Below are 27,983 nucleotides of genomic sequence, written 5' to 3' on the forward strand. Positions count from 1 at the left end.
ATATATATATATATATATATATATATATATATATATATATATATATATATATACACACACACACACACACAGTATATTATATTGTTTTATGATTCAGTATTTACTTGTCTTGTGTATAGTGTGTTCTGACATATTGTTTTAATTCTTTTCTTCTGTTTTTTTTTTTAAATGCTAGTCTTCATCCTTGATGTAGTCGTTTTTTTTTTTTTTAAACTCATTGAGTTTCAGTTGGTTCTTTTGAAAGCATTACATAGGCCAAAGTCTTTAACAAAAATTAGCACCAGAAATGCTAAACACCCAACTATGAAGTTATTTTATTAAGTCATTCCGTCATGAGCCCTGATTTTTATTGAGCATCTATTACGTGCTGTGCACTGTTTTAGACCTGGGGCGGACAGTGGCGAGTGAGGGCCCTGCTCTCTTAACACAGCTTGGTTCTAGAGAGGGAGAAATAATAATCAAGCTAAAAAAACTAAGAGAGGTCATGTCATCATGGAAAGTAAAAGGTATTCATATGATAAGGAGAGAGCTGGGCAGGATGGGGGTGGAGGAGCAAGAGGCAGTGGTTAGGGAAGGCCTCTGAGGAGGTGATACCTGGCCAAGGATTTGCATGACAAGAAAACCCAGCCATGTCAATGTTAGGGGGAAGAACATTCTAGAAGGAACAGGAAATTCAAGGCCTTAGGGTCAGGATGAACTTGGTGTGTTGTAGGAATGGCAAGGAAACCCGGGCGACGTGTCCTAGTGGGTGAAGGGGAGATGAGGTCAGAGAACACAGTGACCTCATGGACCTTGGTGTGGGACCATTTGAGCAGAGGAAGGATGTGAACTGACTGGGCATTTTGGAAGGACCTCTCAGGGTGTTGTGTTGGGAAGAGCCTGTGTCAGCCATTCTTATCCAGGGGCAGTTCCCCTGACCCCCCCCAGGGGACACTTAGCAGTGTCCAGAGACATTTTCGGTTGTTACAACGGGGGGGTGGGGTGGGCTCTCGCCACTAGCATCTAGTACAGGCCCCCCCCAACAAAGATTTACTGGGTTGCGCCTGTGTTGACAGGTTTGGTTATGGCAGGAGAAATGGGAGCCAAGAGTTCAGTTTTCGATTCTGTAAGTTTGAGATGCCTGCTAAATTCCTAGGTGGAGAGGTCATGAGGGCAATTGGAGGCGTGAGTCAGGCCAGGTCAGGGCAGGAGGTGTAATTCTGGGAATCTTGATTTATACATGGGATTGGGCTCAAGCAATAGTTCTCATAACTCAGGGGAGGCGGAGAGTGGGGGACGCTGCTGGCATTCATTTAGTGGTTGCAGACCAAGGACGCTGCTAAACTTTCTACAACGCATGGGACAGAGCCCACCACGACAGAGAATTACCCAACCGCAGTGGCAATAGTGCTGAGGCTGAGAGACCCTTTTCCAGAGCATAAAGGAGCGAGGGGCCTGGGCCACTTGCACATGTAGACCTCAGGAAAAGTGAGCAGAGGAGGCTGAGAAGGAGCAGGGGAACAAGGAGAAAGCAGCAGTCAGGGAGCGTGGCCCACTCCGGAGGCCTTGAGTATACCGGGTTTCAGGAAGGGAGGGGTGGCCACCCGTGTGGAGTGATGTTCCAGCCTGAATCCACAGCCTCTGGTGGTCACTGCCCTCTGGGTTCATCTTGTCTTGAGATGCCATTTTCAGATGGAGAAACAGGGGACTGAAGAGGCGACTCCAGAATCTGCGATTGCAGAGCCAGAGGTGGCTGGGCTGGAGGGAGCCTGTGTTTCCATGGAGGCTGGTGCCTCATTTACCCTGGTCACCAGGTCGTGCAGCCCGGAAGTGATGGGACAGTCCGGGTGGTGGCTTGAGGGGCTCCAGCTCAGGTTGGCTGGTAGGAATTCTTCACTTGAACAAATGGGGACCCATCTGTTCCCCTGGGGAATACTCATTGTTCTCAGCAGTGTGGTTTGCTTTCTCACACCCTCCTCCCACCTCTGCACCCCCGAAAAGAAAGCTGTACAGAGACGTTCTCACAGTCATGCTTCCTCTCTGCCAGTCATGCGTGGCAGGAATAGCTCCTTCCGTAAACCAGGCTGTCCTTGGGCATCTGTGTGATGCTCTGGGTTTTTCCATTTGGCTTGACCCACGCGTGGGAGTGAAAGGTTTTTTTCCTGGGGTGTGTATTGGCGGTGGGCACAGCAGAGTACAAGGCTCTCCTGTGCAGAAGCTCCCCGCCAGCTCTTTCCATTCCTGGGACAAATGCCTCGTTTTGTCAGCGGAAACAAAAGCATAGGGAATGTGGCGTTTTATGGGTAGGAATTTCAGTTACCCAGTGGCAAGAGGATCAGATAGGAACTGGTGAAAAGTGCCATGGATGGGTAGAAAAATCAGAAAGTGGAGAGAAATGCTGAATAATTCTCATGGGACTTGATGTCTGGCATCCATGTAACTACTTTGAACAGACAGAAATGAGACAGAGTGCTAGGGATCATAATGACATCATTATATCTAACAAAACAGTGTTTCATTAAAAAAAAATAACTGGAAAAGGCAAAATTATAGAGATGGAAAAAAGATGAGTGCTTGCCGGGAGTTGGGGAGGGTTTGACTACACATCACAAAGGGATTCTTCGGTAGATGGAATTGTTCTGCATTCTGTTTGTGCTGGTGGTTACTCGCATCTATGCAGGTGTTAGAAGTCATATATTTTCCAAAAAGTGAATTTTACTCTCTGTAAGTTAAAACTATTAAAAAAAATACAATGACCTTCAAGGTAAGGTAATAACCCCATTGCACAGAGAAGCAGAGTTACCTACCCAGGATCAACACGTGGTTTGTGGTTGAGTTTGGCCTTTAGACTCGGGCTTGTCTGTTGTGTAGCTTGGACTTTTAACCGAGATATGAGAACTGAAATGCTGCAGGACAAGAGCGTGTTTTGATTTTCATGGGCCCTCGCCACTGTGCCTCTTTGTGCTGCTGGGTTAGTCTGCCCAGCTGTAGGGGTCAGGGGTCAGGTGAAGATTTGGATGGACGATCGCATGAAGGACAAAGTGCCTTTCTAAAGGAAACAGCTCCCACAAGTTGAACCTGTGCTGTCCGACTCTGAATTTTCAAGAAAAAACAGAAATCCAGATTTTTTACGTGAACTCTTCTAGTTTTTAAAAGTTGAGCATCAGTTTCATTAAAAACCTCTATTTGGAATTCCCTGGCGGTCCAGTGGTTAGGACTCTGCGCTTTCACTGCTGAGGGTGCGGGTTCGATCCCTGATAGGGGAACTAAGATCCCGCAAAGTGTGGGATCAAAAAAAAAAAGTAAAAATAAAAACCTCTATTTAGGCCAAAGAAACAAGTACAACCAAAAATACAACCACCAGCCCGTGGCTACTTTACTCTTACGATTTATTTTGCTGCATGACGGAGGGGAAGGCCCTGCACGCTAACACACTGGGCCTCATTTGCTGTCTTGGGCCCCTTCTCTCTGCTCTAAAATAAGGAGCCAAGCTAGGTTCTGGCCCCCTTCTGTGCCTCTACGGCAGTTATAAAATAAGTCCTGAATAAGAATGAGTTTATGGCACGGGGAGAGAGGGGACCGGAGTGGTTCTTTCCTTCCTCTAGACTCCTGTGTGCTTTCTCTGGGAATCCTCTCTCCTCTTCTCTCGCACACGGTGTTTGCTTTTGGCTCAACAAATGCAGCAGTTCAGTCGTCCTGTTAGTGACAAAAATGTGCCTTGATGCTCCGTCAGAGATGCCGACGGTGGAACGTTGTCAGACCTGAAGCCTTTCTGCTTGTTTATTCTTCCACTGTTGCTGTTGTCAGGCCTGCTTTCTTTTCTCTGCAGAAAGTGAGACTTTGAGGACATGGATGCAGCGCTGGGTACCCCGGTTTCCCAGATGTTGTCTTGATATTTTTTTTAAAAAATAGTGAATGAGGTGGGGAAGGTCTCTGCTTGACTGATGGATAAGAGCATCTGCCAGGGTCTCTTGTCTGAAGGACATTGTTCCCTTGATGGAGCCGCTGTTTTGTGCCTCCTAGAAGACCATTCATTATAGTCTGCCTACACCTTTTTTTTTTTTTTTAAATTAATTAATTAATTTATTTATTTTTGGCTGTGTTGGGGCTTCATTTCTGTGCGAGTGCTTTCTCTAGTTGCAGCAAGCGGGGGCCACTCTTCATCGCAGTGCGTGGGCCTCTCACTGTCGTGGCCTCTCTTGTTGCGGAGCACAAGCTCCAGACGCGCAGGCTCAGTAGTTGTGGCTCACGGGCCTAGTTGATCTGTGGCATGTGGGATCTTCCCAGACCAGGGCTCGAACCCGTGTCCCCTGCATCAGCAGGCAGATTCTCAACCACTGCGCCACCAGGGAAGCCCTGCCTACACCTTTTGAATAAAGGAGATTTTTTTTTTTTAAGCTAAAAAAAGAAGTGCTTATAGTTTTCTTTTAAATCATTTTGTTTTGATGGCTGTTCCTCTCACCGCATAGTGGCTTGTCTTCCGTCAGGGCACCATGGGGATGGCTCGGCTGTCCGTTAGTGCCTTCTGATTTTTGTGGAGTCACACAATTGAAGAAAAAAAAGTTTTGTTTTTATAAGTAATGAATGCACATGGTAAGAGCAATTTCAAAGTACAGAAAGATGTCTGTTGAAAAGCCAGTCTACCTCTAACCTCTGATCACCTGTCTCTGTGACCCCCTTATTCACCCCCAAAAAAGGGTGACCACTGTTGGCTCTTTTTTTTTTTTTCTCATCCTCTGACCCTGTTGGCTCTTCTTTAGTCTCCTTGGGGAGCTCTTCTAGACATCAGCCTGGGTGATTTGGTCCCCATTTGGCAATGTCTGGACACCTGTTTATTATCCCAACTGGGGTATGGGTGCTACTGGCATCTAGTGGGTGGAGGCCAGGGTTGCTGTCAAACATCCTACCGTGCCCCGGACAGCCCCCGGCGCCTACCCCGACCTCCCCACCCCCCAAAAGAAAGACTTACCAGCCCCAAATGTCAGCGTTGAGAAGCCCCAAGAACACATATATTTGTATCTGTATTCCCTTTCCTTCTTTTCTCCCACACACCAATGCTAATGTCCTTGACTGATTATTTTCCTTTTCCTTAAACAGATGGGCTTTCCATATCACCACATAGAGAGCTCTGCCGCTGTGTTATTTTAGCAGCTGTATTTTTTTCCGTTTAAAGGTAAACTGTAACTTATTTATCCAGGCACCTTATTTATTGAGTAGTTTTCCATTTTTTGCTGTTGAAAATAGCTGCAGTGAAGGCCCTTGTGCCCATGTGGGAGTGAATCCACAGGATGCATTCCTAGAAGTGGAACCTGACGGTCAGAGGCCATGCGCTGTTGACATTTGGAGAGATACTGCCAGATTGCCCTCTAAAGGGTGGTTCTGATTCATGCTCCCTCCAGCAATGGAAGATCGTGCCTCTTTTCTCTAGCGCGGGTATTTTTTTTTTATCCCCGGTTTCCATTTATAGCCTCAGCTGTCTTCATATCAGCTGAAAAGTTCAAAATGTTGGCAGCAAGGGTGGATTCTGTAGATATTCCCGATATAGAAGGGCAGAGGTGGAAGGAGTCCTGATAAGCTGCTAGGAGCTAAATGAGAAAGAGAAGCTCTTCTTTTCTCCCTGCGGAGGACAGTCGAGTTCACACACAGCTGAAAGTTTGAGAAAGATAATTACATTTGGCTAAACTCCTAGAAGTCCGCTCCCAGGGACCTGATTACAGCCCCCTCCCGGGCTTTCGGTGGTTTCTTCTTAGAATAAACGTTACAGTGGCTCATTGACCCGAGAAACCTTATTTTGTGAAATGAAATGCTTTACCTTCTTTTCATTCCTCTTGATTATGAATATTCAGGCTTTAGGCTAAAGTTAAGAGATTGCATTTACTGTAGACCCACACCGGTATACACGCGTGCACGCACACACACACACACTCGATTATTCTGGTGATGTGTAGATCTATTTTTATGATCCCCGAGGTTTTGGTACACAAGGGTTAAGGCAAATCATGAGGCATTTTCTTTACTCACAGACAAGATTGGTCCAGTACAGGGGCTCACAGCCTTACCTGCCAATTAGAATACCTGGGGAACTTTTAAAGGGCCAATGCTCAGGCCTCCCCCTCGCCAGTGAATTCAGTCTCTGGGGGTGGGGCTGAGCCATCAGGATTTTTTTTTAAAGCTCTGGGCTGGGAGGGGAGCGATCTCAGTGTGCAGCTAAGGTTAGCAGTCACTGGACTAGTACAGGGGCTGGCAAAGTTTCCAGCCTGTGGACCAAGTCTGGCCCCCGACTTGTTTTTGTAAATAAAGTTTTATTGGAACACAGCCACATCCATTTATTTAGCACATCATTTTATGGTTGCTTTTGCAGCAGAGCCTATACACCTGCAAAGCCTAATTTAATTTACTCTCCGGCCCTTTATGGAAAAAGTTGGTCGACCCCTGCCTGGTATAGTCAGTTGTGTGTTTCAGTAACTGCTGTGTGGAATCTGTTAACCGCATGGGAATGTTATTGAGGACAGGGTGTCCTCCTATCACATGGGCAGCACTGCCATCTCCTGCTATCCCCCTTCATGGAAAGTATTTTTGTGAGATACTTCTTTTCCAACTTTACACTTGAAAAGGCTGCCTTTTCCCTCCAGAATGCAGTGTGCTTCCTCATTTCTGAGAGCAGAAATGATGAGACCTCCTGTCTTTCCCCTTCTACTGTCACGTTCGCAGCTCAGGTGTTGAAGTCCGTAAGTCCTGATCATGCTGCTGTTTAATTGGATCTTCCCTTTTTTCTTTCTATGTTCCCCAGTCCTTCTCCTCTTCCTCCTTTTTTTTTGCTGTTTTATCCCTGTTTCTCTCTCTCTGTTCTCTTTGTAAGGTGCTTCTCCAGTAAAATTGAATGTATATTCTTTCCCTATCCGAAATAGTTGTGCATTCAACTGTCCTCCCCGCAAACATCTTCAGTCCTGGCCTTGATAGGCTCTCTGAAGAGCCCCCGATCAGCACATGCACACACACCAGACAAACACATGCATGCACATGCGCACACACGGGTATGTTTTTTAAGAGCCATCTCTTTAATGACAAGGATGCTGTCCCTGTTTGCTTTGAAAGCTCACTTTTGGTCTCCCTGGTGACGAACCGCAAGTGTGTTTTGGGGACAGGGCCCTTTCTCATCTTACCTCATTATGGTGATGAATGAAATTGGAGCGACTTGTGGCTCCAGTCACCTATGAGTGAGTTGGGTGGGGCTTTGGGGAGACCTCTGATCCCCTTAAAGGAATGAATCTCTGGCATGCGTTGTGAGAGCATGCCCCCCCTTCCTGGGTGCAAGGCAGGGTGCGAGGGTCAGGTCGAGTGGGGAGAGTGCAGGCTTTGGAGGGCCCTTGCAGTCCAGCTCTCAGTCTGTATCTTGGTCTCTGTAACAGCCTGGTGGTTTGGGGTGGAGAGAAGTCAGGGAGTAAGCTCACAGCTGGTAGAACCAGCTCACAGGTGGCTTATCTTTGTCCTTGATGGATGCCACATCCTTTCTGACCTGCTTTCTCAGATTGGCCAGGGTAGGGTGGACACCCGCATTCTCTGCTTGAGGGTCTTTTGGATGGAGGGGATGCCAGGGCGAAAGACAGTCTCATTGCTTTCTGAGCCTTTGCAGTCACCAGCATTTTGTCCCCTTTTTATGTTTTGGGGGCCACTAGAGGAGGCAGCAGAGGAAGTGGGGAAGGAATTCAAGAAATGCAAGCTCACGGACCCTTTAGAACCTGGGCCAGTTTGGTCGTGCAAAGAGCCCATGGCAGAAGTAGGGGGAGTAGGACCTCTGGGCCTGAGTCATTAGGCAGAGACCTTTGCCTGGGGTTAGAGTGAGGCAAGAAGACACAGGTTCATATCCAAGGCTAATCTGTTCCCCGTTCCTCAGATAGATGCTGTGAGCCAAAGGGAGCTACAGCACACTGGCTGGAGGGTCTGCCTATCTTGTGTGTTCCCTTTCTTTCTAATTTGAGCTCCAGACTAAGTTGACTAAGAAGGAAGATTGAAGTCTCCATGGTAAACAAGGAGCTGGTTCTCCCTCTTATCAGTGTGTTCTCTGCGAGGCTCGGCGCCTCTCTCAGATACAAGCCCTCTCTGATCTGGGCCTGGAATTCAAAGCAAACTGGCCAGACTCAGTGTCACTTTATCTGCTGCTGTTGAGATTGAACATATTACTGTAACCTTTGGCTTTGGAGGATCCATAATGATGCTGAGTTTCACAGACAACCAACCTTCTGGCTGGGATTGTGCATTTTCAACATGGAAAGCAACCCAGGCGATGGTTCAGTAGAAACCTGCCAAGTGTTCTCTCAGGCTCTTATCTCCAAGTCAGCCCGGGCCGTCGAGCAGATGATATTGTTGGGACGAATGACAAAAACGTCTTAGGTTTTGTTTCCTCCCGGGCTCCTAAGTGTGTTTTTGAGGAGAAAGCTAAGTGATGAGCGTTGTTCGCTATTCCCTCCAGTGCCTGGTCTTACGAGGGTGTGATGGTGTCTTCCAGATCGAAGCAAGGCCGAGATGGATCTGAAGGAGCTGAGTGAGTCGGTCCAGCAGCAGTCGGCCCCTGTTCCTCTCATCTCTCCCAAGCGGCAGATTCGCAGCAGGTTCCAGCTAAATCTTGATAAGACGATAGAGAGTTGCAAAGCACAATTAGGTATGTCTCTCGGTTTGCTTACCTCATCATCGTCATCATTACTCTTTTTAGGGATACCACCCGGATGAAATTAAAGCCCCATCCTGGCTGCGTTTTTAGCAGCTGGTTTAACCTTGAGTTGTTTGTTCAACAACAATAGGTTTCTACTCATGGCAGAATATTTCAGATTTGCTAGTTAATTGTTCAGAAGGGCTTTTTGAATTCCTCAGAGTGTATTCTTTGTGGCGGCCTGCCAACTCGAGGTGCAGGTTGTAAGAAAGTTTGGAAGCAGAAAGAGCCTCCTGAGCTTGCCTTTGTGCTTCCTCTCTGCTCACGTCAGTGTCTCCACTTCAGGGTCAAGTGTATCCCACAAGTGTCCAACACAAACCCTCCCCCTCCAGGCTAGGCTGCTTCCCCCTCGGCACATCCATCCTGCTTCTATATCTGTTGCCTCCCTTCCTCTTCCCTGTGCTGCTGCTTTCTTACACTGCCTACCCGAATGCTGTCCCAAAGGCTGAGCTCGGGCATCACCTCCTCCAGGAAGTCTCTCCTGACTGCCCTCCCCAGCTGCCCACCTCCTTTGCTACTTTATGTCTCCGAAGCATCAGTGGTTCCTTTGTGTGGTGGTATCCCTCCCAAACTAGACTGGAAGCTCCTTGAGGGCAGGGAGGTTGCCTTATAAAGATTTGTCTTCTCCAAGGTGTACTTGGTCTTATACACGTAGAAATGCTCTGGAATATTTGTTGAATAGGTAAATAAAGCCAGGAAGGTATTTATAAAGAAGTAGGGGCCGGCTGGGTCTCAGGAGAGAAAGCCAGTCTAAGGTGAGGTTTACATGTCAGTGGTTTCTCTGGACCTTTGGGTGAGAAAAGAGTTATAGTTGGGAGTCATCCAGGATGTCAGAGGAAAGCATTCCTTGCTGGGTTGCCTGTTTGGTTAGGATATTCAGTGACGTGGATGAAATTTTGCAGGCCATTTAGACACCCCTCTTGGGTCCTTCCATGCAGCTGGTCTAACTCCTTGGTTTATTATTGTTAATAAGAATTTTAATATTTCCATTTACCGAGGGTTTCCTATGCCACATGCACTGTGCATAGATTGTCCTGGGAGGTCGATACTATTATCAACACCATTTTCAGGTGAAGAAACTGAGGCTCAGAGAGGTAGTTCATTCGTTCAGGGTCACACAGCTAATAAAAGCAGAGGAGCAGGATTTGAATTCATATCCTTTGGGCTCCAGTACCCAAGCTTTGCCTATCACATGTGTGGTCATGCTTGTCCTGGCGTCCGACCATTAGTTAACAGTCGCATAAGCCCTAGGATCCAGAAATTAAACCAGATCTGGGTTTTTGTATTTTGATTCTTTCAGTTTTGATTGAGCCCTGGAGGAAGTGGGTATAATTCACTCATGATCCTGCTGGGCTGTTCATGGCTCTTATCCTTTTAAGAGTTTCCCTTCCGTGTGTCTGGGTCAGGATATAGTGACCCCACTCATGATAACCATTGCTCTAGAATGAGGGAAACACAGGGTTGATGGGGATTTCCTCTTTTCAGAATTTTAGGGTGTAGTATTATTTACCTACAGACGGATGACACCCATTACCGGGAGCAGGAAACATAAATGGGTTAAATGGAACTGTTGTTAGAAATATACTTTTGCCCATTTTTGTCTGTATATGTATGAAACTCCTGCTGTTTTACCTTTTTCCCTTTTGATAGAGACATGGAAATGGATGACTTTCTTCTTGACTCCATTGCATGTAGAAAAACAATGCAAACACAATGACAGTTGACTCTGCCTCAGTTCAGGGAGCAAGATGGGGACCGGGCAGCTGGGTCACCTGTAGACAGTGCTCCCCCACCTAAAGGGGCCAGTGGTTCTCAGCCCCAGCGAGCCTTGCAGGCCTGTGACCCAGAGAGGCCGGATCTTCTGCTGTTTCAGCACAAGCCCGCCATCTTGATTTCTGTGAAATTTCCTGATTTGTGAATTGGCCAGCAAGTTCTAAGTTCAAAAAAAAAAAAAAAAAAAGCCAACAAATAACAAAATACCCAAAAGCATTGGGTCAAACCATTGCTTTCTAAATAACACGTCTGCTCGCCAGATGTGGCTCATGGGCTATGAGTTTGCAACCTCTGCTTTAAGGCTTTGGTTTATTTCTTTGAGCCCTGGACGCAAAGGGTAGAGGACTTTAACGCTTTGGGAATTTGTGGGAAGAGTGTTGGTGGCGAGTCAGGAGCCCAGGGTTCTGGCCTCACTTCTCCGTCTTGGTTTTCTTTGTGTCCTAGAACAAGTGATTTCTCTGGGTCTCTTATTTTCTAATCCGTAAATGGGTCCGTTTTAACAGGGCAGGTCTGGCATTCCTTCCCTTCCATCCCTCCCATTGTCAGTGTCCCCAGGGAGTTATCCATGCTGCCAAGATGGAGCTCTGGATAAATTCGAAATTCATGTTGTTTGGTCCCGTGTCATCTCTGAATGTCAATAACTGAAACCCTTTGCAGACAAGTTCCATTTGTCAGCTGTCGTCAGCTGCAGCTTGAGCCCATGGCTAACCCCACCAGGCCAGTGTGATGCGATTTGAAATGTTTTTATTTTATTTTTTTATTTTTTTTTTATTCCAGCGTTGGGCGTGGAAAATGTTTGTGAGTTTTTTGGTCCTGCTCTTTTATTTTGTGAGTACGCCACATGCTGGGTTTTCTTTTTGAATTTAGGCATAAATGAAATCTCAGAAGATGTGTATACGGCTGTAGAACACAGCGATTCGGAGGATTCCGAGAAGTCAGATAGTAGCGGTAGTGACTCTATCAGTGATGAGGAGCAGAGGTCGAAGAATGAGCCGGAAGATGCCGAAGACAAAGAAGATGCTCGGATGGACAAAGAGCCGTCTGCTGTCAAAAAAAAGCCCAAATTGGCAAACCCCATGGAGACAAAAGAGGAGCTGAAAGTCAGCACGTCGCCAGCCAGCGAGAAAGCAGACCCAGGCTTGGTCAAGGAGAAGACTAGCCCTCAGCCCGAGAAGGACTTTTCAGACAAAGCCAAACCCTCGCCTCATCCCACAAAGGATAAGCTGAAGGGAAAAGATGAGACGGATTCCCCAACAGTGCATTTGGGCCTGGACTCCGATTCAGAGAGCGAACTTGTCATAGATTTAGGAGAAGACCATTCTGGGCGGGAGGGTCGAAAAAATAAGAAGGAACCCAAAGAACCATCTCCCAAGCAGGAGGGTAAGTGATTGTACCCGTTTCTGGTTTCTTGATTTGGTTTTAGAATGCCACCTTGCAATTTGTGTTATCTCAAGTCAGGTGACCCTCTCACATCCCAAAGGGTGGCATAGCAGAGCTTGGGTGGGCTCCAGGTCACCTAGCTAGTTCCTGAGCAGGACCAGGACTTACACGAAGCCTGCCCACCTTTTATCTGCTCAATACCCAATGTGGCTGATTTTGAGCACAGAAAAATAAGTCTCTTAGAAAGTAGTTGCTTCTAGCTGTTAAGTCATTTTTAGCCTAACCAGCTTCTTTTCCAGTAGGCTCACTCATTTCCCTAAAGTTGTTTGTCAACATTTAGACATTTGACAAGGCTGAAATTGTTAGAAGTGTTCAGTTGGAAGATCTTGATAAGTTTAGCCTCCCTTACCTCCCCTCATGTTGCCCAGGCATCTCAAAGTGCATTTTCTTACTAGAGTACAAGACCATTTGGGTAGGTGGCACCAGAACGCTGAGTGCTTGAGCCACTAGAAATCAAAGGGGCATTGTATGATGCCTGCCTGAGTTGGTACCATATTTGCGATTAACTGACATGGGCCCAGGGTTTCTCAACCTTGGCACTGTTGACATCTTGTGCTGGATAATTCTTTGTCCTGTGCACTGGAGGATGTTTGGTAGCATCCCTGGCCTCTTTGTACTGGATGCTGGTAGCACTTGCCCAGTGGTGGTCATCAAAAATGTCTTGACATGGCCGGATGTCCCCTCGGGGGCAAAATCTCCCCCAGTTGAGGACCCCACTGCCTGAGCTCAGCAGTTCTCCCTTTGCCGCTGAACCAGCAGTGGCTGCCCTCAAACCTGATGCAGCCCAGGCATGTTGGCAAACCCTCCGGCAGGAACGTGGGAATGATTTGAAGGATGTCCCTCCCATTGAAGAAGGAGTCAGCACATTTTTCAACTGGTTTGGCAAGTGGGTGGTGAGGGGATTCCAACATGCCTGAGAAAGATAATGGAGAATTAATTAAGGACCAGGAGAAACATGGCCTAAGGACAAATTAGAGGTTGTAGCCATAAAACCTCATGGACTTCGTGAGTTACTTAAGGGGATAGCCAGGTTTACTTTTTGACTATGCTTAACTTCTGACAGGAAGCTAACTTCTGAGTTCTGTGTCCCCTGGGGATTTCTTAGTCTGGCTACTTAAAGCAAGAGGGGGATGGGCTTTGAGAATCTTTCCTCTGTGTTTGTATCAACGTGACCTGTTCTGGAACCTCAGTTCCTGCAGTTCATCTAAAGAGGATGGAATGTCTCTCAATGGTACAAGGGGGGAAGAGAGAGAGGCAGTTGGGTGGGACAGGAAGGATGGCCCACCACACCATCCTTTAGAATTATGAATGGCATTTGAAAAATCCGATTCTTTTGTGGATTGGGGTTTGAGGGACCACCTCAGGTGTTGCAGAAAACAATAGGAGTAGCATTTATTCCACGAGGTTTGTGGGAATATTGGGGCACAGATGGCGGTGTTCCTGTGAGTGATACATTTATGCTATTCCTCTCTTTCTGGAGTAGATCTTTTGATTGGTTGTGGTTTTTTGCCCCTTCCAGAAAGAATTTGTGACAGATTAATAAGAAACGAAATGAAAATCAAGAAATCAGTGTAAAAGATGAAGGTAGAATAGTGAGAGGTCTGGGGAAAATTTGTATACAAAAATACATACTGTTCCAGCCTTCAGAGTTAGCAAAGTCGGGCTTCCATTTTGACTCTGAGCTCCCTAGCAGTCAAAGCAAGAAGGGAAACATGTGAGTCCCTTAAAAGATCTCATGTTTTCCTCCAAAATAAAAAGCATTCCAGTTGATTAAATGAAAGTGAGCTCTTCCTCCCACTGGTATCTGCAGGAAGTTTCTCCAGGAGTCCCCGAGTGTGTGGTGGACTTTTAAGCTGAAGATGTCTCTGAAACATAATTCAGAGCGGCTTCCCAGGGGTTGGGGCAAGACTGCCTAGTCTGAAATCCAGAGCCCCCTGATGGTGGTTTGGGTCTTGAAGAATCAGCTTCGTGTCAGACTCTGCAGTTGAGCATCTTATCAGTGATGTACTTTCACTTATGAGTTTATTAAGTGAAGGGCGTTTTGGAGAGTGCTTGGTGACCTCCAACTGAGCTTCAGTTAGGAATGCGGCTTATGCACAGAATATGAATCCTCAGATAGCAAGATGGCTTTTCTAGCTACTGCTCTCAGAACAGAGGCCAAGGGAGCTCGCTTAACAACCTTTACTACGCTTACCCTGTAACATCAGTCATTTCCATCCTTCTCTTAAAAGTCGTTTTTTAAGGTACAAGACCGCGACCAAAGTCTGGAATAAGTAGGTTATTTTGATGGGGCCGCTTTTGGAGTGTTGGCCTTTAAGAAATTCACCCTTTTTGAGGCTACAGGTGATTATATACTCCCAATTTCTAGGACAAATGGAATTTTCCATGGCCTTTACCCTGCCTCCATAAACCATCAGAATCCTCTAGAAATTAAAATGTTTTAGTGTCTAAATGAAACCCCCCCCAAGAGTGCTTCGAGCCTGGAAACTTTTCAGATTGCACACTCCTGTTTTTTTATTTGGGAAAGAGCTCCAGCCGTGACTCACGCAGACTGGTTACCCATCTGCAAAGCCAGCTGTTTGCTTTTGCAAGACAGGAGAGAGAAAAGGACCTTTTTGCGGTTGCCCTTTGCCCAAGGAGGGACCAGGCTAGTTAATCAACAAGGACAGTATATTTTTTGATCACATGGCAGAAAAGGGAGGCATTAAAGGTGCTTCTGCAGGTTAGAAGCCCTGCCTGGGGGGACCCTCCCAGTGTGGGGCTTTTAGAAGGGCCAAGTTCAAAGCCACCTCTGCCCCTGGAAGGGGCAGGGGCTATATTCAGTATCTGGCAGGTCATCCTGGGGAAGGATGGCGGCTCCTCACTGCAGGTAGAGCTCTTCTCCCAGCCCACCCTGTGTTCTTGCCCATGAACTTGGCTGGACTCTTCCCCAGTGGAGCAGGAGGGCCAGCCAGGTGTGATAACCACCAAGAAGACAACCCCCCGTCCCCCCGCCGAGTCAGAAAAGTCAGCCTGTCTTTTCCTCTCACACTCCTTGGTTTCCCCAAACCCACAGTTTACTGAAAATCCCCCCCTAGAATAATCAAGCCCATGCCTTTCCTGGGTGATAGAAATCTAAAAAAGACAGGTGTAATCCTTATTAAAAAGAGTTTGATGTCAAGGCACATTGTCAAGATCAAGGGTGCTGACTTGCACCCGTGTTTTGTGTGTGAACCCCAGGGAATCCTCTCTGGGGGCAGGTTCACCTCTCCAGTGCCAGGGGCTGCTGCAGTGATTACTCACCACCCCCCTTTTACAGATGAGCACTCACCAGGTCACACCCCCTTCTACGCTGCTCAGTGCTTCTGGCTCTAACCTGCCTTCCAGCCACCCCATCTCACTGCCTGCCCTCACTTACCAAAATGCTGCCTATTCCTGAACATGTCTTGGCTAAAGCTGTTCCCCTCCAAATTCTCCCTGCTGCCTGTTGAAATCCTACCCTCCACCCCCATAGCCCAGCTCCTCCCAGGAGACATACTCTGAAAGGCAGCTTTTTTCAAACTTGAGTCACTCGCATTCGTTATTTTTGCCATTCCTAAGTCCTGCCTGTATAATTACGGACTTAATATTTTTATCTGAAACAACAGCTCTTTAAAAAAAAAAATTAAACTCAATTTTAGACTTAAACTTGGCCACCACACACTAGGTAAAACAGTATTGTGTGCTCTACGTAAAAGACGCAACAGGAATAACTACAATCAAAACAAAAGCAAGGCTTCTAAATTTTAGATAAATACCATTGTGCTGAGGAAGGTTCTGTCCTTGGGGTGGAATTACCTTTAGTGTTAAGTGTCAAGGCTACCAGGACCACACCGAGACTGTTCGGAAGGGAATCAGAAGAGATTAAAGAAGATACTCTTCTTTCTGGGTCATTTATTGTTATTCAGTGCTTTGGCCTATGGGAAGCCATCTGGTTCTTTGGGGTGCATGCTTTTTAGGTTCCCTGGCCAAAGGAAGTGTTTCTCTGAATCTCCGGATTGATTTTGGCTGGGTATTTCTCAAAGTGCTTACCCAACTTTAACTTTGTAAAACAAGATACTTGCAGTGATCCTGTTCATCCACTGCGTCGTCTACTAGTAGGTGAGCAACTTGAGGGCAGGGGCTGGGTCAGCTTGGCCTCAGTCCCCCAGATGCCTTGACATACGTCTCAGATGTGAGCAAGTGCATGGAGCACAAGGGGGCTGATATTTTAAGATAGAGCATGCTGCAGAAGTGGCCTGAGCGTATTGTATAAGTGCCCATTCACTGGGGGTCTTTGGCATGCTAGCCTCTGATGGTCACCCAGAACTTGGTGGTGTAGAGACCCTGCAGGCCAGCCTGAGTCAAATCCACTTTCTGTTTGTTTGTTTGTTCACGCTTTGGCTTTAGTCGTAGGTAAAGCTCCACCATCCACGACGGCGGGCAGCCAGTCTCCCCCCGAAACGCCGGTCCTCACCCGCTCTTCCGCCCAAACTCCCACGGCTGGTGTCACGGCCACCACCAGCACCACATCCACGGTCACGGCCCCGGCCGCCGCTGCCACAGGAAGCCCAGTGAAAAAGCAGAGGCCGCTTTTACCGAAGGAGACTGCCCCGGCCGTGCAGCGGGTCGTGTGGAACTCCTCAAGTAAGTTTCAAACGTCCTCCCAAAAGTGGCACATGCAGAAGATGCAGCGCCAGCAGCAGCAGCAAAACCAGCAGCAAAACCAGCAGCAAAACCAGCAGCCTCAGTCTTCCCAGGGGACGAGATATCAGACCAGACAGGCCGTGAAAGGTACCGAGCCTCCCCTTCTGCTCTCCGTGGCGCCCGGTCCCTTTTTGGCCACATGGACAGGAGAAAAATAATCGTTTTATTTTTTCAGTTCCCCTTGGTTTCCTGGCTACTGTATCCTGGAAGCCTCACACATTCCATTTGGCATTATTTTTAAAAATTGTTTTCCAACTTGCTTTTGTACTTTTCTTTTTTCTTTTTTTTTTTTTTTCATTTTATAAATACATGCATATGTTCTTCTTAGAAAGGGGTGAAGTAGACACATAGACACAAAAATCTGTTGTCTTGATGGATTTGCCATTTCATTCTCCACCCTTTCTCAGAGGTCGCTGTTAACCGTAAGACCTTTTTTATGCATGTATGCATATATATTTATGTATATATATGACTTCATTAAAATATTACTTTTTTTTTCTTTTTTCTTTTTTAAAACGTAAAAATGGTACCATACTTGCTTTTTTCCGCGCCTCCCCCCCCACCCCACCCATCAGCATGTTTTGGAGGTCTGTCCATGTCAGTACATATAGCTCTACCTTATTCTTTTGGACTGCTGCATAGTATTCCACAGTTTATTTAAAGTATTCCCCTACTGATAGACATTTAGGTTGCTTCCAGTTTTTTTCCTGTTGTAAGCAGTGCTGCAATGAATACCTTTGTTTAAGTTTCCTTGTGCACATCCATGAACCCCTGGACGTTGTTTTGGAAAGAGTACAGTGTGAGAAGTTGGTAGCAAAGGTTACCTTAATAACTAGCGATTAGCCTCACACACAAGAAGAGCCAGCATCAAGAACCAGTTGCTGAAGTGTGGAACCACAGCTCCCGGCAGGAGGCTCCATCTGGAGCTGGTGTAAAGCTGAACCACCTGATGGGTACCAGTTGGCCCAGCTCTTGTGAGCACTGATGTAGAATCTTGTTCCCCTGGGAAACCTGCATCGAGATCCTTGAAGGCTGGGCTCCTTGACCGAAACTCTCACATACTGAGTGCACCCTTGTGAGTAGGACTATTAAAGAGTCGCAGCAGGACGTGGGGTTGAAGAGTAGCCAGATCTTGAATTGGCTCCCATTGAAACCCTTCAAAGATTGAGGGGAGGGCAGACTGAAAGATTGGACACGCAGCATTGGAGTACAGCTGGATTGATCTCGCTGTTTGAAGAGTCGTTGGGACAGAACCGGGTCTAGGATATTTCATGTTGGGGTGACCAGTTCCGGTCTTCTGAATTCATACCCCTTAAGCATAATGAGCCTTCCCCAGGGGAATTTAGGTGCTGGCAAGAAGGAGCTCATTGATGGTGTGATTCTTAAATCCCAGATTGTCTTGTCAAAGACAAACAAAGCTAGCCACTAGTTAAAGTAGTAAAGACAGATTTTAATCAGCTATATACTATTGCAATAGGGCAAAAAGTCCAGCGTGAGCTGAACATGTACACGGGACTGGGCATTTTAAAGGGAGAATTCGGGAATAGGGAGGGCGGTGGGCGGAGGCTCTGAAGAGCCAGAAAGTGAAAACTTACATAAAGTGGGAAGGAGGTGTTGGTGCATTTGAAACATCTGGGTTTGCTAACTGGTACCTATTGAAGGTAGGCTCTGACCCTCCCACAGAGACTGGGAGATGGGCCCCATCATTAGGTGCTGGCTGGAATATACAGTCAGTTCATTCGGCAGCCTTGAGTTTTCTCAGGCGGGGACCTTAAGGGGACAAGGGTCATCCTAGGGATGCAGCCTTGAGCTGTTAGAAACTATATTCGTCTTTATAGACCAAGGTGGAAGCCTCGTTGAGAAAGGGCTCAGAGGAGCCTGGCTAGGCTTTGGCCAAGGAGAGAATCTTTGTCACTTGAAAGTAGAGAAACTCGCAGGGCGTTTGTCAGGGGCTCTGCTCCCCACCACAGTTTCCTACTGGGATGGCCTTCCTGCGGCAGTGGGGTGACCAGGACCCTTTGCTTTCCTAGCTGTCCAGCAGAAGGAGATCACGCAGAGCCCGTCCACCTCCACCATCACCCTGGTGACCAGCACCCAGTCGTCGCCCCTGGTCACCAGCTCGGGGTCCACGAGCACCCTCGCCTCTTCAGTAAGCGCAGACCTGCCCATCGCCACCGCCTCAGCCGACGTCGCCGCGGACATCGCCAAGTACACTAGCAAAGTGAGTGCCGGCGGGACGTGGGAGGATCAGCTTCCCGACAGGAACCACTTGGGTCACGACCTTGTAGGTTTTAGAGGGTGCTTGGGAGGGAAGACCCTGCTTTTACTGAGGATCTCTAAGACCAAACTCTTCCATTTGGGGCTGACGTGGGGTGTAAGCAGAGAAATATAGAAAGGACTAACCCTTCCTCTGAGAGGGCTTAGATTCTAAGAGGAAAATGACATAGAATCGAAATTACCCTTCAGCATTCAAGTCACTCATTAGGAACAGATTTTCTAAGCTGCTGAAACAGATGACTGTCCTTCAGTTCAAAACCGACCAAGGGGTTAGTTTGCATTTAGAAGCCGTGTGGGACAAAAGTGACAGAGGCTTAAACACGAGACTTGCAAGGTTCCATGCCTGCACTTAGATCTTTCCAGCAACCAAGGTGGACCGGGGAGTGATGGATTCCCTCCCGGACTCACGCACACTCTTGGCACATTCCTTATTGAGCAGTGTGGGGAGCACGCTTGCCTGCTCTCTGTTCACTCGTGGGCACCCTCTCGGTGCAGCCTCTTTCTTCTCTCTCTCTCTCTCTCTCTTAAAGTTTATTTTATTGAGGTATACTTGATTTACAATGTTGTGTTAATTTCTACTCTATAGCAAAGTGATTCAGTTATACATATATTTATATTCTTTTCCATTATGGTTTATCACAGGATATTGATTATAGTTCCCTGTGCTATACAGTAAGACCTTGTTGTTTATTCTATATATTTATAATAGTTTGCATCTGCTAATCCCAAACTCCAGTCCATTCCTTCCCTACTCCCTCTCTCCTCTTTTAATTTGCCAAGTGCTTTTATGCTTACCGTTGAATTCAGGCGAATAAAAAGCCTGTAGCTTTCGGACTTCCCTGGCAGTCCAGTGGTTAAGACTCTGCGCTTCCACTGCAGGCCGTGTGGGTTCGATGCCTCGTTGGGGAACTAAGATCCCTCATACCGCACCGTGCAGCCAAAAAGTAGGACAAAAAAGAAAAAAAAGGCTTCAGCTCTCCTTGCTGTCAAATGAGAGTGCTCTGGAGTGATGTGCGGGTTCATGTCAGTAGACCACCTGGTAGTAAGAATAACCACCAGAAAGGCAGCTCCCTGGGAACAGGGTTTTGTCTGTTCTGCTCATTGCTGGGGCTTAGAACAGTGCCTGGCACACAGCAGATGCCTGATATATAGTTGTCGAATGAAAGCATGTTGCTGCCTAACTAATTCTCATTATTGGGCTTCTTATTATCATTAACTCTTTTTTTTTTAATTATTAGTTATCCATTTTATACATATTAGTGTATACATGTCAATCCCAATCTCCCAGTTCATCACACCACCACCCCCTCCCCATGCCACTTTCCCCCCTTGGTGTCCATATGTTTTTTCTCTACATCTGTGTCTCAGTTTCTGCCCTGCAAACAGGTTCATCTGTACCATTTTTCTAGGTTCCACATATATGCGTTAATATACGATATCTGTTTTTCTCTTTCTGACTTACTTCACTCTGTATGACAGTCTGTAGATCCATCCACATCTCTACAAATGACCCAATTTCGTTCCTTTTTATGGCTGAGTAATATTCCATTGTATATATGTACCACATCTTCTTTATCCATTTGTCTGTCGATGGACATTTAGGTTTCTTCCATGACCTGGCTATTGTAAGTAGTGCTGCAGTGAACATTGGGGTGCATGTGTCTTTTTGAATTATGGTTTTCTCTGGGTATATGCCCAGTAGTGGGATTGCTGGGTCATATGGTAATTCTATTTTTATTTTTTTAAGGAACATCCATACTGTTTTCCATAGTGGCTGTATCAATTTACACTCCCACCAACAGTGCAAGAGGGTTCCCTTTTCTCCACACCCTCTCCAGCATTTGTTGTTTGTAGATTTTCTGATGATGCCCTTTCTAACTGGTGTGAGGTGATACCTCATTGTAGTTTGGATTTGCATTTCTCTAATAATTAGTGATGTTGAGCAGCTTTTCATGTGCTTCCTGGCCATCTGTATGTCTTCTTTGGAGAAATGTCTATTTAGATCTTCTGCCCATTTTTGGATTGGGTTGTTTGTTTTTTTAATATTGAGCTGCATGAGCTGTTTATTTATTTTGGAGATTAATTCTTTGTCCGTTGATTCATTTGCAAATATTTTCTCCCATTCTGAGGGTTGTCTTTTCGTCTTGTTTGTAGTTTCCTTTGCTGTGCAAAAGCTTTTAAGTTTCATTAGGTCCCATTCATTTATTTTTGTTTTAATTTCCATTACTCTAGGAGGTGGATCAAAAAAGATCTTGCTGTGATTTATGTCAAAGAGTGTTCTTCCAGTGTTTTCATCTAAGAGCTTTATAGTGTCTGGTCTTACATTTAGGTCTCTAATCCATTTTGAATTTATTTTTGTGTATGGTGTTACGGAGTGTTCTAATTTCATTCTTTTACATGTAGCTGTCCAGTTTTCCCAGCACCACTTATTGAAGAGACTGTCTTTTCTGCATTGTATATCCTTGCCTCCTTTGTCATAGATTAGTTGATCATAGGTGTGTGGGTTTATCTCTGGGCTTTCTGTCCTGTTCCATTGATCTATATTTCTGGTTTTGTACCAGTACCATACTGTCTTGATTACTGTAGCTTTGTAGTGTGGTCTGAAGTCAGGGAGTCTGATTCCCCCAGTTCCGTTTTTTTTCCCTCAAGGCCGCTTTGGCTATTTGGGGTCTTCTGTGTCTCCATACAAATTTTAAGATTTTTTGTTCTAGTTCTGTAAAAAATGCCATTGGTAATTTGATAGGGATTGCGTTGAATCTGTAGATTGCTTTGGGTAGTAGAGTCATTTTCACAATATTGATTCTTCCAAGCCAGGAACATGGTATATCTCTCCATCTGTATCATCTTTAATTTCTTTCGTCAGTGTCTTACAGTGTTCTGCATACAGCTCTTTTGTCTCCCTAGGTAGGTTATTCCTAGGTATTTTATTCTTTTTGTTGCAGTGGTAAATGGGAGTGTTTCCTTTATTTCTCTTACAGGTTTTTCATCATTAGTGTATAGGAAAGTAAGAGATTTCTGTGCATGAATTTTGTGTCCTGCCACTTTACCAAATTCATTGATTAGCTCTAGTAGTTTTCTGGTGGCATCTTTAGGATTCTCTATGTATAGTATCATGTCATCTGCAAACAGTGACAGTTTTACTTCTTCTTTTCCAATTTGTATTCCTTTCATTTCTTTTTCTTCTCTGATTGCGGTGGTTAGGACTTCCAAAACTATGTTGAATAATAGTGGCGAGAGTGGACATCCTTGTCTTTTTCCTGATCTTAGAGGAAATGCTTTCAGTTTTTCACCATTGAGAATGATGTTTGCTGTGGGTTTGTCGTATATGGCCTTTATTATGTTGAAGTAGTTTCCCTCTATGCCCACTTTCTGGAGTGTTTTTATCATAAATGGGTGTTGAATTTTGTCAGAAGCTTTTTCTGCATCTGTTGAGATGATTATATGGTTTTTATTCTCCAGTTTGTTAATATGATGTGTCACATTGATTGATTTGCGTATAGTGAAGAATCCTTGCATCCCTGGGATAAATCCCACTTGATTATGATATATGATCCTTTTAATGTGTTGTTGGATTCTGTTTGCTAGTATTTTGTTGAGGATTTTTGCATCTGTCTTCATCAGTGATATTGATCTATAATTTTCTTTTTTTGTAGTATCTTTGTCTGGTTTTGGTATCAGGGTGATGGTGGCCTCATAGAATGAGTTTGGGAGTGTTCCTTCCTCTGCAATGTTTTGGAAGAGTTTGAGAAGGATGGGTGTTAGCTCTTCTCTAAACGTTTGATAGAATTCACCTGTGAAGCCATCTGGTCCTGGACTTTTGTTTGTTGGAAGATTTTTAATCACAGCTTCAATTTCATCACTTGTGATTGGTCTGTTCATATTTTCTATTTCTTTTTGGTTCAGTCTTGTAAGGTTATACCTTTGTAAGAATTTGTCCATTTCTTCCAGGTTGTCCATTTTATTGGCATAGAGTTGCTTGTAGTAGTCTCTTAGGATGCTTTGTATTTCTGTGGTGTCTGTTGCAACTTCTCCTTTTTCATTTCTGATTTTATTGATTCGAGTCCTCTCCCTCTTTTTCTTGATGAGTCTGGCTAATGGTTTATCAATTTTGTTTATCTTCTCAAAGAACCAGCTTTTAGTTTTATTGATCTTTGCTATTATTTTCTTTGTTTCTATTTCATTTATTTCTGCTCTGCTCTTTATGATTTCTTTCCTTCTACTAACTTTGGGTTTTGTTTGTTCTTCCTTCTCTAGTTCCTTTAGGTGTAAGGTTAAATTGTTTATTTGAGATTTTTCTTGTTTCTTGAGGTAGGCTTGTATTGCCATAAACTTCCCTCTTAGAACTGCTTTTGCTGCATCCCATAAATTTTGGGTCGTCGTGTTTTCATTGTCATTTGTCTCTAGGTGTTTTTTGATTTCCTCTTTGGTTTCTTCAGTAATCTCTTGGTTATTTGGTAATGTATTGTTTAGCCCCCATGTGTTTGTGTTTTTTACGTTTTTTTCCCTGTAATTGATTTCTAATCTCATGGCGTTGCAGTTAGAAAAGATGCTTGATATGATTTCAACTTTCTTAAATTTACTGAGGCTTGATTTGTGACCCAAGATGTGATCTCTCCTGGAGAATGTTCTGTGCACACTTGATAATAAAGTGTAATCTGCTGTTTTTGAATGGAATGTCCTCTAAATATCAATTAAATCTATCTGGTCTATTGTGTCATTTAAAGCTTGTGTTTCCTTATTAATTTTCTGTTTGGATGATGTGTCCATTGGTGTAAGTGAGGTGTTAAAGTCCCCCACTATTATTGTGTTACTGTCGATTTCCTCTTTTATAGCTGTTAGCAGTTGCCTTCTGTATTGAGGTGCTCCTATGTTGGGAGCATATATATTTATAATTATTATATCTTCTTTTTGGATTGATCCCTTGATCATTATATAGTGTCCTTCCTTTTCTCTTGTAACATTCTTTATTTTAAAGTCTATTTTATCTGATATGAGTATTGCTACTCCAGCTTTCTTTTGATTTCCATTTGCATGGAATATCTTTTTCCATCCCCTCACTTTCAGTCTGTATGTGTCCCTAGGTCTGAAGTGGGTCTCTTGTAGACAGCATATATATGGGTCTTGTTTTTGTATCCATTCAGCGAGCCTGTGTCTTTTGGTTGGAGCATTTAATCCATTCATGTTTAAGGTAATTATCGATATGTATGTTCCTCCTATTACCATTTTATTAATTGTTATGGGTTTGTTTATTTGTTGTTTTGTTTTCTCTTGTGTTTCCCACTTAGAGAAGTTCCTTTAGCATTTGTTGTAGAGCTGGTTTGGTGGTGCTGAATTCTCTTAGCTTTTGCTTGTCTGTAAAGCTTTTGATTTCTCCATCAAATCTGAATGAGATCCTTGCCGGGTAGAGTAATCTTGGTTGTAGGTTCTTCCCTTTCATCACTTTAAATATGTCATGCCACTCCCTTCTGGCTTGTAGAGTTTCTGCTGAGAAATCAGCTGTTAACCTTATGGGAGTTCCCTTGTATGTTATTTGTCGTTTTTCCCTTGCTGCTTTCAATAATTTTTCTCTGTCTTTAATTTTTGTCAATTTGATTACTATGTGTCTCGGTGTGTTTCTCCTTGGGTTTATCCCGTATGGGACTTTAGTGTGCTTCCTGGACCTGGGTGACTGTTTCCTTTCCCATGTTAGGGAAGTTTTTGACTATAATCTCTTCAAATATTTTCTTGGGTCCTTTCTCTCTCTCTTCTTCTGGGACCCCTATAATGCGAATGTTGTTACGTTTAATGTTGTCCCAGAGGTCTCTTAGGCTGTCTTCATTTCTTTTCATTCTTTTTTCTTTATTCTGTTCCGCAGCAGTGAATTCCACCATTCTGTCTTCCAGGTCACCTATCCGTTCTTCTGCCTTAGTTATTCTGTTATTGATTCCTTCTAGTGTATTTTTCATTTCAGTTATTGTATTGTTCATCTCTGTTTGTTCGTTCTTTAATTCTTCTAGGTCTTTGTTAAACATTTCTTGCATCTTCTCGATCTTTGCCTCCTTTTCTTTTTCTGAGGTCCTGGATCATCTTCGCTGTCATTATTCTGAATTCTTTTCCTGGAAGGTTGCCTATCTCCACTTCGTTTGGTTGTTTTTCTGTGGTTTTATCTTGTTCCTTCATCTGGTACATAGCCCTCTGCCTTTTCATCTTGTCTATCTTTCTGTGAATGTGGTTTTTGTTCCACAGGCTGCAGGCTTGTAGTTCTTCTTGCTTCTGCTGTCTGCCCTCTGGTGGATGAGGCTATCTAAGAGGCTTGTGCAAGCTTCCTGATTGGAGGCACTGGTGGTGGGTAGAGCTGGCTCTTGCTCTGGTGGGCAGAGCTCAGTAAAACTTTAATCCACTTGTCTGCTGATGGGTGGGGCTGGGTTCCCTCCCTGTTGGTTGTTTGGCCTGAGGCGACCCAACACTGGAGCCTACCCAGGCTTGTTGGTGGGGCTAATGGTGGACTCTGGGAGGGCTCACGCCAAGGAGTACTTTCCAGAACTTCTGCTGCCAGTGTCCTTGTCCTCACGGTGAGACACAGCCACCCCCCGCCTCTGCAGGAGACCCTCCAACACTAGCAGGTAGGTCTGGTTCAGTCTCCTATGGGATCACTGCTCCTTCCCCTGGGTCCCGATGCGCACACTACTTTGTGTGTGCCCTCCAAGAGTGGGGTCTCTGTTTCCCTCTGTCCTGTCGAAGTCCTGCAATCAAATCCTGCTAGCCTTCAAAGTCTAATTCTCTAGGAATTCCTCCTCCCGTTGCCAGACCCGCAGATTGCGAAGCCTGATGTGGGGCTCAGAACCTTTACTCCAGCGGGTGGAGTTTTGTGGTATAAGCGTTCGCCAGTTTGTGAGTGACCCACCCAGCAATTATGGGATTTGATTTTATTGTGATTGCGCCCCTCCTACCGTCTCACTGCGGCTTCTCCTTTGTCTTTGGATGTGGGGTATCTGTTTTGGTGAGTTCCAGTGTCTTCCTATCCTCAGTAACTCTTAATAGTAGCTAATGACAATAATCTAAGAGTATTTAGTAAATTACTAAGTAGGCAATAATAATACTTGACTCTTTAGTCATGAGTAAATTACTTATTAGTTACCAGTGGGTAAAGTATTCAAGTTGATAGAATGGGTGACAGGAGTTGAGGATAGTTGTTTCTAGACTTCTTGAAGTCTCATGATAGGAGTTGCTTTATTATTCAGTGTGAAAGGTAGAATCTTTTTTTTTAGTTCTGGATGGCGAGAGTGGTATATATAATTTTCTACTCATGAATTTCTGTTGGTCCTTTTCTTTTTATTCTATCTAGGTGTATTATCTGTTGCTACATAACAAATCACTACAAAACTTAGCAACTTAAAACCACACACATTTATCTCACAGTTTCTGTGGGTCTTGAGTCCAGGCTTGGCTGGGCTGGGTCCCCTGCTTCAGGACCTCTGGCAGGCTGCCTCCAAGGTGTCTGCTAGGGTTGGGATTTCATCTGAAGATATGACTGGGGAAGGATCCACTTCCAAGCTCACTTAGGTGGTTGTGGGCAGGATTCACTCCCTTGAGGGCTCTTGGACTGGGGGCCTCAGTTCCCGGCTGGTCGTTGGCTGAAGGCTGTCCTCAGTCCCTTTCCCTGTGGCATGCCCAGCATGGCAGCTTGCTTCATGACAGCAAGGGGTAGAGAAAGCCTGCTAGCAAGATGGAAGTCACAGTCTCATGTAAGTGATCACAGAAGTGACGGACTATTACCTCTGCCATATTCCGTGGGTTAGAAGCAGGTCACTAGGCCAGCCCATGCTTGGAGGGGATTACACAAGGGCACAAAGCCCAGAGGGCTGAGGTCATGGGGAGCCTTCTCAGAGTGTCTGTCACACTAGGTAGGATGATACTAGCAGTAGCCAGTGTCTGCATGGCATTTACTCTGGCCCAGACACTATCCCAAGCACGTTTTATATGTTACTTACTCAATCTTTATGACAGATTGATGAGGCAGGTACTGTTAGCACACCTATTTTATAGATGAGAAAACTGAGACCTGGCGAGGTCACACAGCTTGTCCAGGGTCACATAATCAGTGAACGTCCAAGCTGGCATTGGATGGTAGCCGCCAGGATCTAGCGAGTGTGCTCTTAACCTGGCTTTGAGCTGACTTGTGAATTCACACCAAACCTGCTGACCACAGCTGTCCAGTGTCCACAAGTTGATTGTTCTTACATGTGGCTTTTTCAGGCAACTCCGCTTCTTGGGGATAACTTTGTCTCTTATTTAGTATTTCTGCCCCCTTTTGAATAAAACAGAAGGATTCTTATAGAGTCCCGGAGTTTCAGAACAGGAAGGATTCAAGTATTAGTTACTTGTTGGCATCCTCAAGGTTTTTGTCTTACCTGTTCATCACCTTGAACTAGTATTGACTTAGTATTTTTATTTAAATTGACTTAACTAGTTGAAATAAAATTAAGTCTAACCTCACCAGATCCTGTTCTTTGTCAAGGCTTGAAGCTTAAGTCCATCTTCCTTTTGTTAAAAAGAGAGATTATCATGAGAGTGTTAGACATAATGGCACCAAATGGAGCCTTTCTTCCTAATGTGATCTGTTGTAGGATTCCAAGAAAATTGAAATGGGGTAATTTTTAAAATTACTGATTTAAGAAAATGTCTGGTATTGCCCAAACGGCTTCTTGTTCTGCTTGCAATTGATTTGACTTTTTGTATTACCGTCCATTGATTTGGTCCAAGTTGTCTATTTACAGAAGAGAAAACTGAGGCTGCTTTGCGGCCCTGGCTAGTGGTTCGCGCCAAACCAGTGCTCTCAGCTCCTGCAGCCATTTTTATTCCATCCCCTACTGTCGCCCCCTTCACTCTTAGAGCAAAATTGAGGAATGAACTTTTTGACAGACGTTTCCTTTGCAGCTAGGAAAATGAACACAGTGACATAGTTTTTTAGCTGATGAACTTTCTTGTGTCTGAGGTGACCCAGAGTTGAAGACCCAGATTTGTGTGTTTTGGCAGAAGGGCTCTTTGTTGGCTTCTTTGCTATATTTGGAAGTAAGAATGAAGGTCAGTCCGCAAATTCATGATTTCTTTAAAATGGAATGTA

General features: G+C 45.1%; 1 protein-coding gene across 16 annotated transcripts in view; it reads left to right on the plus strand.

Annotated features, from left to right (window-relative positions):
- Positions 1-27,983, plus strand: part of ZMYND8 (zinc finger MYND-type containing 8) — a 130,453-nt gene that overhangs the window by 85,784 nt on the left and 16,686 nt on the right. For 12 of the 16 annotated variants that reach the window (XM_068565303.1, XM_068565312.1, XM_068565306.1 and 9 more), the window contains 4 exons: positions 8,486-8,638; positions 11,327-11,839; positions 16,307-16,690; positions 18,634-18,824. In XM_068565303.1, coding sequence (XP_068421404.1) covers positions 8,486-8,638; positions 11,327-11,839; positions 16,307-16,690; positions 18,634-18,824 — 1,241 coding nt within the window. The remainder of the gene's footprint in view (positions 1-8,485; positions 8,639-11,326; positions 11,840-16,306; positions 16,691-18,633; positions 18,825-27,983) is intronic. The other 4 variants (XM_068565313.1, XM_068565316.1, XM_068565315.1 and 1 more) reach the window with 1 other exon arrangement.

Source organism: Eschrichtius robustus, chromosome 16 (assembly GCF_028021215.1).
Source record: "Eschrichtius robustus isolate mEscRob2 chromosome 16, mEscRob2.pri, whole genome shotgun sequence".
Classification (NCBI taxonomy): Eukaryota; Metazoa; Chordata; class Mammalia; order Artiodactyla; family Eschrichtiidae; genus Eschrichtius; species Eschrichtius robustus.